We start from the raw sequence: 13,669 nt of genomic DNA, 5'->3' as shown, positions 1-13,669 counted from the left end.
GAGTGTTGAATCACGCTTAACCATCTGGCAGTCCGAAAGACGAATCAGGGTTTGGTGGATGCCAGGAGATTGCTACGTGCCCCAATGCATAGTGCCAACTGTAAAGTTTGGTGGAGGAGGAATAATGGTCTGGGGCTGTTTTTCATGGTTGGGGTTAGGCCCCTTAGTTCCAGTGAAGGGAAATCGTAACGTTACAGCATACAATGACATTCTTGACGATTCTGTGCTTTAACTTTGTGGCAACAGCTTGGGGAAGGCCCTTTCCTGTTTCAGCAAAAACAATTCCCCTGTGCACAAAGTGAGGTCCATACAGAAATGGTTTGTCGAGATTGGTGTAGAAGAACTTGACTGCACAGAGCCTTGACCTCAACCCCATCGACCACCTTTGGGATAAATGGGAACACCGACTGTGAGCCAGGCCTTATCACCCAACATCAGTGCCCGACCTCACTAATGCTCGTGGCTGAATGGAAGCAAGTCCCCTCAGCAACGTTCCAACATCTACATGAAAGCCTTCCCAGAAGAGTGGATTCTGTTATAGCAGCAAAGGGGGCAACTCCATATTAATGCCCATGATTTGGGAATGAGGAGTTCGACGAGCAGGTGTGCACATACTTTGTAGTGTATATTCACTTACAAATTGTTTTCTCCCAAATGCACTGATAGCTACCACACTAAGATATAACCATCAATGTTTTTTCACAACCTAAAATAGCACTTGAACAATAAGTGGTACATTTCAATAATGGCTGAAGAGGAGTTAAAGGGATACTTCAGGATTTTGGCAATGAAGCCCTTAAATTTATTTCCCAGAGTCAGATTAACATGTCGATACCATTTTTATGTCTCTCCATGCAGTTTGAAGGAAGTTGCTAACTAGCATTAGCGCAATGATGAAGTCTACAGTAACTACCTCGAAATTCCTTCATAGTGGGGAAGTAGATAAAGGGCTTCATTGCCAAAATCCCAAAGTATCCCTTTAAGAACAAGCTAAGAACATCATTGCATTTTACAGCACAATACAACAGTTTACAACTATGGCCATGAAAATAGGTTCAAGTGAGCAAGAAAAGTCTACTGATAGACAGTGAAAATAGAATCAAAGTAGAATAGTACAATAATGATTATATATGGTTACACAAGACAATTAATCCCTCAAATCAATAACAGATCTTGCAAAAACATTTTGCTAAAATCATTGTTCATATATGTTCTGTTGGATTATGATGTTCAGAGTATTCATTCTCATTGTGTAACCTGCGCTGTGTCTCCAGACAAAATGCAATGGACCTTTCTGCGGTGGTCTTTCAGTGACCGTAGGCTGGGATAGAGGCGCTGGCAGATGAGGCAGCGAAACGAGTTGGTCTGGTCATGTGTTTGCAGGTGTTTCTGGAGTCCCTCCACAGTGCCAAACCAGCGCACGCACACAGGGCAACGCATGGGCTTGAAAGCAGGCTTGCACATTCCATTTAGTTGGTGAAACTTGAGGCTGAGGCCATTGGGGAAGTCCATGCTGCAGCGGGAACAGTGGTTTGCCTTCGCTGAAACAGCTCCTTTGTCACCTTTACACCGATTCCAGGAGAGGTGCTTTAGCAGCGCGCCGCGACTGCAAAAGGTGTTGCTGCATCGTATGCACACACAGCGCGGCTGTGGCTTCCTAGGCTTCCGCAGAGGTTGTTGATTTGGCTGAGGGCGCTGTACTGGCAGAGAGTGTTGCGGAGGCGTATGTCGCTGCTTTGGCAGGGGCTGCCGACGTTGACGCGGCTGCTGTGGAAACCTCAGCAGTAGAGGTGGAGAGCGCTGCTGTTGCATTCCCCCATACATCTGGTGCCGAGGCTGCATGTGCACTTGTAGGTGGACTTCATAGTCTGCCCAGGAACTCAGTGTCTCACCGCATGTGGGGCAGGTATAGGACTCCTGTGCATGCTTTTGCAAATGCTCTAGGAGGAGCCGTGGGGAAGTGAAGCCTGCCCCACACTCACACGTCACTCTCCTGGGAAGAACATTGGGCAATGACATAATACCCCAATTTGCCCCATTATCCTCCAGATTTTTACTACTTTGTGCCACGAGACGTTGCGTTGCCTGGGCTGCTGATAAGCCCTGTTGTAGAAGTCCATTATCATTCTTGGACACGGTTCTACTTAACTGGCACTTCTTCCTATGAATCAGCATGTTATCTTTGCGGTTAAAGCTCCTCCCACAGACATAGCAATCGAATTGGAATTGACCCTTGTTGACTTTCTGTGCTACCGCCCGGAAAGTAGATTGTGGCAGAAATGACCTATTTCCACACAGCCTTTGATGTTTTTTTAATGTGCACCCTCGACTGTACGTTTTCTGACATCTATAGCAGGGAAAACGTCTAGCACCATCTTTTATGAAATAAGGCACGCCATCCTTTGTGGACTTGACATGACCCTGAGAAATAGGTTCTTGTAGCATTAAATCATCGTCGTCTTCGGCATCTACTGCCTCAATCAGAACGTCGATCTCAGAATCATCTAAAGGCATTGTCCATTCTCCATCTCTACCTTCTTGTTCAAAACTACTTGCTGCGTTGTCCCCTTCACCTACTCCATCTCCTTTCTGTAGTGTTGAAGATCCTGAATCAATTTCTCCTGGTGTTACATGCTTGGGAACTTTGGGATAGAAGGATGAGAAGCTTTTAGGTGAACTGGACCAGGGCAAATCAGGAAACTGTGGATATGGCCTTGATTCTGCAGAAATCACCTCCTCCTTTATCTGACGAGTGCTGTCAGTGCCCACACTGATGTTTTTGGAGATTAGAGGCCTCTGGTTGAAGCTTGTGACAGGCTCCCTTGCTTGAATGTTTTCCCCAAATGCAGTATTTTTGTACAGGGCAGAGTTGGAGGCATGCTGAAGAGGATGGGGTGGCCCCTGACACTTGTGCACATTGAGATTATACCTACGGGCATAGTTGTGCTTGCACACTTGACAAAAGTAAGGCGTCCTAGCTTTAACACTTTGGAAGCTTCTTTGCGGTTGTTGCTTCTTTTGCTTCTGGAATGATGCAGTCTTTTTGATAGAGTGGCATTTACTCCCCATTGAGGTAAGGTGGTGTGGAGCCAGGGGACAGATGTGGTTGTCTGGAAGGGGTGGTTTTCCAATCATCAGTTGTTTACAGTGACGACAACACTTCACTATCTCCTTCCTGTGTAAGGCATGATGCACTGTCAAGCTGTCCAAGTCCTGAAAAACACTTCGGCAGCGGCCACATTGATATCTCCCCTGTGTGGCCCTGTTTCTAGAATCAATAAGCTTTTGGCGGGTCTCAAGAACTACTACAGGGCAGAAGGTCTGAGTCAAAGATATGATACCACTACTGCCAGATGGACGGGCTATTGTCTTTGCACCAGACTTTGTAAGCAGGTGTCTTAACTGGCCAATAGAGGGCCCTGGTGTGGATGCTGCTGTTTGTTTGGATTGTGACATCACCTCCACTGGTATAAGCTCTCTTTTGGGGACCACAAGTCTCTTGTGTCTTAATGGGTAGTGTTGAGCAGGTTGATAACGTTTCATGTAGGCATTTGCTATCATCTTCATTATTGTCTCATTCTTAGGTGCGTCGGCATCTTCTGAAGATGCACCGCTTGTAACGGGACAGTCTGCATCCTCAGGAGTCTCACCCTGGACGGATTGTGGCGAGGGTTCCTGTGCAGTAGAGATGTTCTCAGGTTGGTCAAGCCCATCAGGCTGTAATTCTTGCTCACTTGCGCCTGGAGGGAGGTTGTTCAGCTCTGGAGGTCTGGTTAGGGCAATAAACCCATTATTTGTATAGACTTCAGGAACAGTGGATGTGCTATTAAGCTGTGGGAGAATTGAACTAGGAATGACAGGAGATAGGGGTGAGGGATGGGAGGGGGGACTGAGGCCCAAAATGGTTTGGCTAAGGGTTGGCTGAGGGGAGATTGGTTGAACCTGCCCAACCAGACTGCATTCTTCTTGGCTCGAATATCTGGCATCAGTCGTCTGGGTCTGCTGCTGGGGGGTTGAGACATGAGATCTTTTATGCTCCAGCATTTCATTAAAGTTCTGAAACTCATCCCCACAATCACAGATAAAAAGAGAGGGAGCTGGGGTCTCAGGTAGTGCTTTGCAGCAGTGCTGGTCTTGGAGCTCCTTGTTTGAAAACACTTCACCACAGTGAGTGCAGAGAGGCTGCTTCTCAGATTGTGGTGGTTGCTTGTCATATTGAACTGCATGAGAAGCTTGGTGCACCAACAAGGATGCCAATCCAGTAAAGGTGGCTGAACAAGCCACACAGCGATACATTTTAGGGGATGAGGTACTTCCCTGAAGGCCAAGCATTGTGGTACAAGACAGTCACAGTACAAAGGGGGGCTCAGGTGTCCTCAACTGGCTGATCTTGGGTTGTCAAGTTTCCTGAAAAATAAAGAAAACACATTTGTCAGGAATATATGATATAAGTATCTCCTCAAACAATGTGTGTGTGTGTGTGTGTATATATATATATATATATATATATATATATATATAAAAATAAAGGGAACACTAAAATAACACATCCTAGATCTGAATGAATGAAATATTCGTATTAAATACTTTTTTCTTTACATAGTTGAATGTGCTGACAACAAAATCACACAAAAAGTATCAATGGAAATCAAATTTATCAACCCATGGAGGTCTGGATTTGGAGTCACACTCAAAATTAAAGTGGAAAACCACACTACAGGCTGATCCAACTTTGATGTAATGTCCTTAAAACAAGTCAAAATGAGGCTCAGTAGTGTGTGTGGCCTCCACGTGCCTGTATGACCTCCCTACAACACCTGGGCATGCTCCTGATGAGGTGGCGGATGGTCTCCTGAGGGATCTCCTCCCAGACCTGGACTTAAGCATCTGCCAACTCCTGGACAGTCTGTGGTGCAACGTGGCGTTGGTGGATGGAGCGAGACATGATGTCCCAGATGTGCTCAATTGGATTCAGGTCTGGGGAACGGGCGGGCCAGTCCATAGCATCAATGCCTTCCTCTTGCAGGAACTGCTGACACACTCCAGCCACATGAGGTCTAGCATTGTCTTGCATTAGGAGGAACCCAGGGCAAACCGCACCAGCATATGGTCTCACAAGGGGTCTGAGGATCTCATCTCGGTACCTAATGGCAGTCAGGCTACCTCTGGCGAGCACATGGAGGGCTGTGCGGCCCCCCAAAGAAATGCCACCCCACACCATGACTGACCCACCGCCAAACCGGTCATGCTGGAGGATGTTGCAGGCAGCAGAACGTTCTCCACGGCGTCTCCAGACTCTGTCACGTCTGTCACATGTGCTCAGTGTGAACCTGCTTTCATCTGTGAAGAGCACAGGGCACCAGTGGCGAATTTGCCAATCTTGGTGTTCTCTGGCAAATGCCAAACGTCCTGCACGGTGTTGGGCTGTAAGCACAACCCCCACCTGTGGACGTCGGGCCCTCATACCACCCTCATGGAGTCTGTTTCTGACCGTTTGAGCAGACACATGCACATTTGTGGCCTGCTGGAGGTCATTTTGCAGGGCTCTGGCAGTGCTCCTCCTTGCACAAAGGCGGAGGTAGCGGTCCTGCTGCTGGGTTGTTGCCCTCCTACGGCCTCCTCCACGTCTCCTGATGTACTGGCCTGTCTCCTGGTAGCGCCTCCATGCTCTGGACACTACGCTGACAGACACAGCAAACCTTCTTGCCACAGCTCGCATTGATGTGCCATCCTGGATGAGCTGCACTACCTGAGCCACTTGTGTGGGTTGTAGACGCCGTCTCATGCTACCACTAGAGTGAAAGCACCGCCAGCATTCAAAAGTGACCAAAACATCAGCCAGGAAGCATAGGAACTGAGAAGTGGTCTGTGGTCACCACCTGCAGAACCACTCCTTTATTGGGGGTGTCTTGCTAATTGCCTATAATTTCCACCTGTTGTCTATTCCATTTGCACAACAGAATGTGAAATTTATTGTCAATCAGTGTTGCTTCCTAAGTGGACAGTTTGATTTCACAGAAGTGTGATTGACTTGGAGTTACATTGTGTTGTTTAAGTGTTCCCTTTATTTTTTTGAGCAGTGTATATTACTTAGTTTCTGAAACTATTTACCAAATGACCTAGCCTACATTCTTATTTGTAATTCAATATGCTCAGGTTCCTTCACAATCTCAGCAATGATTATATAATATACACCATAACACTTCAGCCACACTGATGTCATGAGGATACCAGGGCCACTTATTGAGATGAGCCTTATGTTCAGTAAATCAGGTAATACATGAGGTGAAAAGGAGACTGGAGTGCAACTTTAAGTTAATAGATTTGATTCATGTATAAAGACTGGATTAGTGGCATATGACGCACCCATGCGAGGCTTGCCCGCAAAAAGGTTTCAAATTACAGGAAAATATCTATAAAACTTACTAAATTCTCTCAGCCTCAAGGCAAAATGTGTAGAATAGCATGAGAAGCTATAAAACTGCAAAACAAATTCTCTGCCCAATGGAAAAAGTGTAGAAGTGTGCTCTTCATGGATGAAACCCGGTATTAACTGTACCGGGCAGACGGCAGTGGGCCGGTGTAGTGTGGGCGAGCGGTTTGCTGATGTCAAAGTTGTGAACAGAGTGTCTCATGGTAGCGGTGGGGTGATGATATGGGTAGGATTAGGCTATGGACAACGAACACAATTGCATTTTATCAATGGTAATTTGAATGCAGAGATACCGTTACAAGCAGTGGTGTAAAGTACTTAAGTAAAAACATTTTAAAGTACTCCATTAGTCGTTTTTTTGGGTATCTGTACTTCTTATATTTTTATAACCTTTACGTCACTATATTCCTAAAGAGAATAATGTACTTTTTACTCCACATATTTCCCGTGACACCCAAAAGTACACATTACATTTTTAATGCTGAGCAATACAGAAAATGGTCCAATTGACACATTATCAAGATAACATCTACAAATGCTTTGTTTATAAATGTCTGAGTGTTGGTGTGCCCCTGGCTATCCGAAAAAAAAAAAAAAAACTAAGACAACTTTGCGTCTGGTTTACGCAATACCTGTACAAAAGGAATACTTATGTGAGAATGCTATTCATTGACTACAGCTCAGCGTTCAACACCATAGTACCCTCAAAGCTCATCACTAAGCTAAGTCCAAACACACCAAGACAGTCGTGACGAGGACACGACAAAGCCTATCCCCCCTCAGGAAACTAAAAAGATTTGACATGGGTCCTGGGATCCTCAAAAGGTTTTACAGCTGCAACACCGAGAGCATCCTGACTGGTTGCATCACTGACTGGTACAGCAATTGCTCGGCCTCTAACCGCAAGGCACTACAGAGGGTAGTGCGTACGGCCCAGTACATCACTGGGGCTAAGCTGCCTGCCATCCAGGACCTCTACACCAGGCGGTGTCAGAGGAAGGCCCTAAAAATTGTCAAAGACCCCAGCCACCCCAGTCATAGACTGTTCTCTCTACTACCGCATGGCAAGTGGTACCAGAGTGCCAAGTTTAGGACAAAAAGGCTTCTCAACAGTTTTTACCCCCAAGCCATAAGACTCCTGAACAGGTAATCAAATGGCTACCCGGACTATTTGCATTGTGTGCCCCCCCCCCCCCTCTTTTTACATTGCGCTACTCTGTTTATCATATATGCATAGTCACTTTAACTATACACTCATGTACATATTACCTCAATTGGGCCGACCAACCAGTGCTCCCGCACATTGGCTAACCGGGCGATCTGCATTGTGTCCCACCCACCAACCCCTCTTTTACGCTACTGCTACTCTCTGTTCGTCATATATGCATGGTCACTTTAACCATATGTACATACTACCGCAATCAGCCTGACTAACCGGTGTCTGTATGTAGCCTCGCTACTTTTATAGCCTGTCTTTTTACTGTTGTTTTATTTCTTTACCTACCTATTGTTCACCTAATACCTTTTTTGCACTATTGGTTAGAGCCCGTACGTAAGCATATCACTGTAAGGTCTACACCTGTTGTATTCGGCGCACGTGACAAATAAACTTTGATTTGATATGAGGAATTTCTCAAATATTTACACCTTTACTTTTGATACTTAAGTAAATTTTAGCAATTACATTTACTTTTGATACTTACGTATATTTAAAACCAAATACTTTCAAACTTTTACTCAAGTAGGATTTTATTGGGTGACTTACTTGAGTCCTTTTCTATTACAGTATCTTTACTTTTACGCAAGTATGACAATTGGATACTTTTCCCACCACTGGTCATGAGATCCTGAGGCCCATTGTTGTGCCATTAATCCGCCGCTTTCGCCTCAGGTTTCTGCATGATAAAGCACGGCCCCATGGCGCAGGGGATCTGTACACAATTCTTGGAAGCTGAAAATGTCGCAGTTCTTCCACGGCTTACATAATGATAGGGTTGCAAACTTTCCGTAATTTTTAAATGGCAAGTTATGCCCGGGAATTTTGCTTAAATGCATAAAAAAAAGTTAGCTTATAACAGTGAACCTTTTTTGTGGGATACACAGGCAATTCTAGGTCATGTGGCATATTTGCAAACACTGTGCCAAATCATATGTGAGGAATGCAACAAAGATGCAGAATCATCTGGCCAAGTGCATAAAGTTCCCTCAACGCTCACAACAAGCAACCTCTGACAAAAGTCCCTCTACTTCTATTCGATGTGAAAATGACGAATCAGACACCTTACCGATAGCAACAGCTCATGGTCCTCCTGGAATCAGAAGTTTCTTTGACTCAATGGAGGAACCTAGTCAGAGAAATGCTGATGAATGTCTTGCTCGAGCTGTGTTTGCAACTGATTCCCCTCTGACGCTCACAGGCAATGTGTATTGGAAGAGATTTCTGAATGTTATTTGTCCAGTATACACCCCTCCAACCAGACATGCTTTAGCTACTCATTTGCTGGATGCAGAGTTCAACAGTGTTCAAGCAAATCATAGAGAATGCAGACTATTGCAATCATCTCTGATGGGTGGTCGAATGTTCGTGGGCAAGGAATAATTAATTACATCATCTCCACCCCTGAACCAGTATTCTACAAGAACACAGGCACAACAAACACACTGGTCTCTATGAGGCAGATGAGCTGAAGGCAGTCATCACTCACCTTGGACTACAGAAGGTATTTGCACTGGTGACAGACAATGCTGCAAACATGAAGGCTGCCTGGTCGAAAGTGGAGGAGTTCTACCCTCACATCACACCAATTGGCTGATGCTCATGGATTGAATCTGCTCCTCAAGGAAATCATGGCACTGAAAACAATGGATACACTGTACAAGAGAGCCAAGGAAATGGTTAGGTATGTGAAGGGTCATCAAGTTATAGCAGCAATAAACCGCACCAAGCAAAGTGAGAAGAATAAGAGCACCACATTGAAGCTGCCCAGCAATACCCGTTGGGGTGGTGTTGTCATCATGTTTGACAGTCTTCTGGAGGGGAAGGTGTCTCTCCAAGAAATGGCCATATCACAGTCTGCCGATATGGATAGCCCGATCAAGAGGATCCTCCTGGAGGATGTATTTTGGGAAAGAGTGGTAAGCAGCCTCAAACCTATAGCAGTAGCCATTGCACGGATCGAGGGAGACAACGCCATTCTGTCTGATGTTCAGACTCTGCTTGCAGATGTAAGAGAAGAAATCTGTACTGCCCTGCCCTTTTCACTGTTGCTCCAAGCAGAGGAAACTGCAGTTCTGAAATGCATCAAAAAGCGTGAAGACTTCTGCCTGAAGCCCCAAGTATGCTGGACCCCAAGTATGCAGGCAAGAGCATCCTGTCTGGTGCAGAGAACAACAAAACCTATGGTGTCATCACTACCGTGTCTCGCCACCTTGGCCTGGATGAGGGCAAGGTTCTTGGCAGTCTGGCAAAGTACACTTCCAAGCAAGGGCTTTGGGATGGAGATGCAATATGGCAGTCGTGCCAACATATCTCATCAGCCACCTGGTGGAAGGGACTCTGTGGATCTGAGGCTTTCCTCTGTTGCCTCCATCTCCCCCCCCAAATCCCACCAACATCAGCCGCCTCAGAGCGCAACTGGTCTTGTTTGGGAACAGACAAAAGCAGGCAACCGGCTGACCAATACAAGGGCTGAAAACATTGGTGGCCATCCGGGCAAATTTGAGGCTTTTTGAGCCTGACAACGAGCCATCCTCAACAAGGTTGAAAAGTGACCGTGTGGATGAGGCCTCAGAGTCTGATGTTCAAGAGGTGGACATTGAGGAGGTCCAGGGAGAAGACATGGAAGCCTGAGAGGAAGACAACTAAAGCTTTAGTTTCTAGACTATCATTTTACAGATGTTGAAAACGTTTTTGGAAGATGCGATCATTCAAAATTCCCTTTTGTTGTTCAGTGAAATCATCCCATGTGAAGAGTTAATTAATTTAATTAAAGTTCATTTTGTAACAATTGTTGCTTTTTTTCTATTGGAAGGATTTAATAATTTGCAATTATGTCTACTTATGGTAAAAGGTTTATGTTTCCGTCTCCATATGATATGGTAAATATATCCAATGCAAAAAACATCTACATTTAAACAGTATTAATATTAATTTGCATACTTCTGTTAATTCCCATATATTCCCACGTTAAGTTTCCACCTCTGAATATTCCCCAAAATGTCCAACCCCACATACTGACCAGACATGTCACGCATTGAGCAAGTTTGGGATGTCCTGGATCGACGTGCACGACAGCATGTTCCAGTTGCCACCAATATCCAGCATTTCGCACAGCCATTGAAGAGGAGAGGGACAGCATTCCACAATCAACAGCCTGATCAACTCTATGCCAAAGAGATGTGTCTCGCTGCATACGGCAAATGGTGGTCACAACAGACACTGACTGGTTTTCTGATCCATGGCCTACTTTAAAAAAATAAAAAATCATTTATCTGTGACTAACCGATGCATATCTATATTCCCAGTCATGTGAAATCTGTAGATTAGGGCGGTAGGGTCTAATGAATTTATTTCAATTGACTGATCCTTTTATATACTGCGACCCAGTCAAATCTGTCAAATTGTTGCATGTTGCGCTTATATTTTTGTTCAGTGTACATCTCATTCTTTTTACAGTTCCACTGGATGATGTAAATAAATATTGTTAACTATCAACGGTTCGTGACTTGTGTCATGTGATATAGGTGGCTTATTGTTAACCGTTTCCTATATACTATTGGCTGCCTAGTGATTGCAACATTGTAACTCTCCAATATGAATAGTTGGCAATGATGTTTCGTTTCCAAGTGCTACTGAAAAAGTGGAACAGTTTCAAACATCAAATATATGGAAACCGCATGTTTGACTCCGTTTCATTAATTAATTAATTCCAGCCAATACAATGGGCCTGTTCTCCTATAACTCCTCCCACCAGCCAACACTGGTGGAAACGCATCTAACCCGCTGGCTCCTGAAGCCCCTGTCCCCATGAAGCCAACACTGGTCGAAACGCATCTAACCCGCTGGCTCCTGAAGCCCCTGTCCCCATGAGCTCCCGAGTAGCTAATGTTAGCTAACTAGCGTCGCAAATTAGCACTTCGCTAGCTAACTGAGCCTTTTTAGAAGAAAACAGATGATATGAATCAAACTGTAGCTAGCTAGCATGCCCTCCACGTTATTGGGGTGTGGGAAGGTCAGATTCGTATTTACATTTTTATCTTAACATTCATTGAAATTGGTGGTTACTACTGGTTTCAGATCTGCCATGTTTTCTGTTTAGGTAAGAGCTCAGTGTGTTGTCACGACCGGTCATTACTCATGAATATTCATGTAATTGCCTCGCGCATCTACAGTAACGCACCCGTTCATCCCATTGGTTCCTGCATTTGAGAAAGACATTCATGCTTGTGTGACACTTTTGAATGTGGCTAAAATAGGGAAATAAAAACTCTGATAATACTTTTCACTCCAGACTGCTATGTACCGGAGTCCTCCTTACTAGCTAACACAGTGTCCTTTGCTCCCGCGTGCCAAATACACGCCCTCGTTGTAGTTAACATAACTGGAAAAAAATTTGCCCGACAGGTGGGGTCGAAAGACACGGTCTGCCGTTGGCTAGCTATTGTGCATTATGACCACCTACTGTACAGGAGCGCCCCCCTTTCCCGCCCGGCCTAGCTTAAAATGTTCCCAATATTAGTAAAAAGAGGAATTCCTGCAGATACAGAAATGCCCACATGCAGGAACTCCCCGAATTGCGCAGCCCTTCGTGGACATTTCGCTAACGTTCCTGGCCACTTCGCTTTCATTTAAAATGAATGGGGCTCTTGTTTTATCGCCCCCAACATGCTATGTGGATTTCAGGTGTTACGGGGTTAGACGGTATTGGCTACATGGAGCAATGGTGTAGGGCAAAATCATTATTTTAGGATATTTCTGCACAAGTCAAGAAAAACGCTGGGCCCTGAAAGAAATATATCCATCTGATTTACTGCACATCAACACGTGTTCCTTGCATAACAATCTAGTAAAATGCATCGATTTCCCTAAAATTATGAACTTTGCACCTGACAAGTGCGCGCAAAAAAAACAAAAAAAAAACATGCATGATTGCAATGACATTTGTTTTCGTAGCAAAACAGCACTTCACGCCATATTGGTGGGGTATCTATAGCTTTATAATAATCCATTACATGTCTAATGAAAGTTCGCAAATTAGCTAAGTGTTTGGAAAAGTACATATAGTACCTAACAATCAAACTAAGCAGCTATATCGTTAGTAGTTTAGAAATGCCACGAGCTTTTGGTAGCGCAATTCGACGATGGCAGACGTAACGTTAGCCAGCTAATGTTAGCCAGCTAATGTTAGCCACACAATCAACCATTGCATTAGCTAACTAGTTCCAGAAATTAGTGACCTAACTACTGTTTTTAAAATACAGCTAGCTAACAAAAACATATATATGTACCGTGTGTAGTTTAAAACTAAATTACCTAGCAAAAAAAAAAACATGCATTGATGATGTCCAAGAAAGCGTTGGTGTAGTGAACAAAAGCCAGCTAGCTTGCCAACTAGCTAGCCTTGCTAACAACACACCATAATGTGATTAGGTAACGTTAATGTTACCCGACATCTTTCAATACAAATCTTCCAGATGATTGTGAAAGTTTCGCTTATTACGCATAACAGGTCAAATTAACATATTGACAAGTTGTGGGAAAATGCTAACGTTAGAATATACAATTTAGGTATGTCATTCTGAAATGTCCTCGTCGTTCAATGACAAAGACAATATATTTAGTAAACTTACCATCAGTAATTTAATTTATTACAGTATGTTGTGTCATCCACGGCTACTTTCGTTCAATACCGATTCATTTGCATATTTTAGAAATATTATTTGCAGCCACGCTGCTGTTCAGGTCGTATATTCGGTTGATGTGTGCTGCTGCACAGCTGTAGCAAAAAGGGGTGCGTTCCAGGTGGTCTTCATCACCAGTCGCGCGCACTTGTATCGTCTTTGTGGCTCATGGACTTGTCAAATCTGATCATCTGCGCAGCGTGGCTACGTTATAAACGGACTGGAACGTAACCAGTCGCTCTGGGGGAGTTTTTTCTAAATCCTCCCAACGAACTGGGCAGCAGACTGCAGAAATCTTAGAACATTCTGCCAACTATAGACTCGGAGTCAGAGGGA

General features: G+C 44.5%; 1 protein-coding gene across 2 annotated transcripts; it reads right to left on the bottom strand.

The window, feature by feature from the left end:
* Positions 1–507: 507 nt before the first annotated feature.
* LOC120048554 lies at positions 508–13,436 on the bottom strand. Of its 2 annotated transcripts, XM_038994634.1 has the most exons (3): positions 9,139–9,315; positions 8,719–8,778; positions 508–4,407 (listed from the first exon to the last, which is right to left on the bottom strand). In XM_038994634.1, the coding sequence occupies exon 3, from the start codon at positions 4,330–4,332 to the stop codon at positions 1,246–1,248; it is 3,087 nt and encodes a 1,028-aa protein (XP_038850562.1). In that variant the 5' UTR covers positions 4,333–4,407; positions 8,719–8,778; positions 9,139–9,315; the 3' UTR covers positions 508–1,245. The 2 variants fall into 2 exon arrangements, with proteins under 2 accessions (XP_038850562.1, XP_038850561.1); XM_038994633.1 differs by lacking the exons at positions 8,719–8,778; positions 9,139–9,315 and adding an exon at positions 13,283–13,436.
* Positions 13,437–13,669: the final 233 nt, after the last annotated feature.

Source organism: Salvelinus namaycush, chromosome 5 (assembly GCF_016432855.1).
Source record: "Salvelinus namaycush isolate Seneca chromosome 5, SaNama_1.0, whole genome shotgun sequence".
Lineage (NCBI taxonomy): Eukaryota > Metazoa > Chordata > Actinopteri > Salmoniformes > Salmonidae > Salvelinus > Salvelinus namaycush.
The sequence above is the reverse complement of the archived record's forward strand: the minus strand, read 5'-3'. Positions and strand labels throughout refer to the sequence as shown.

Coding starts and splice junctions, on each gene's coding strand:
- LOC120048554 (XM_038994633.1), bottom strand. CDS start 4,332: ATGCTTGGCCTTCAGGGAAGTACCTCATCCCCTAAAATGTATCGCTGT.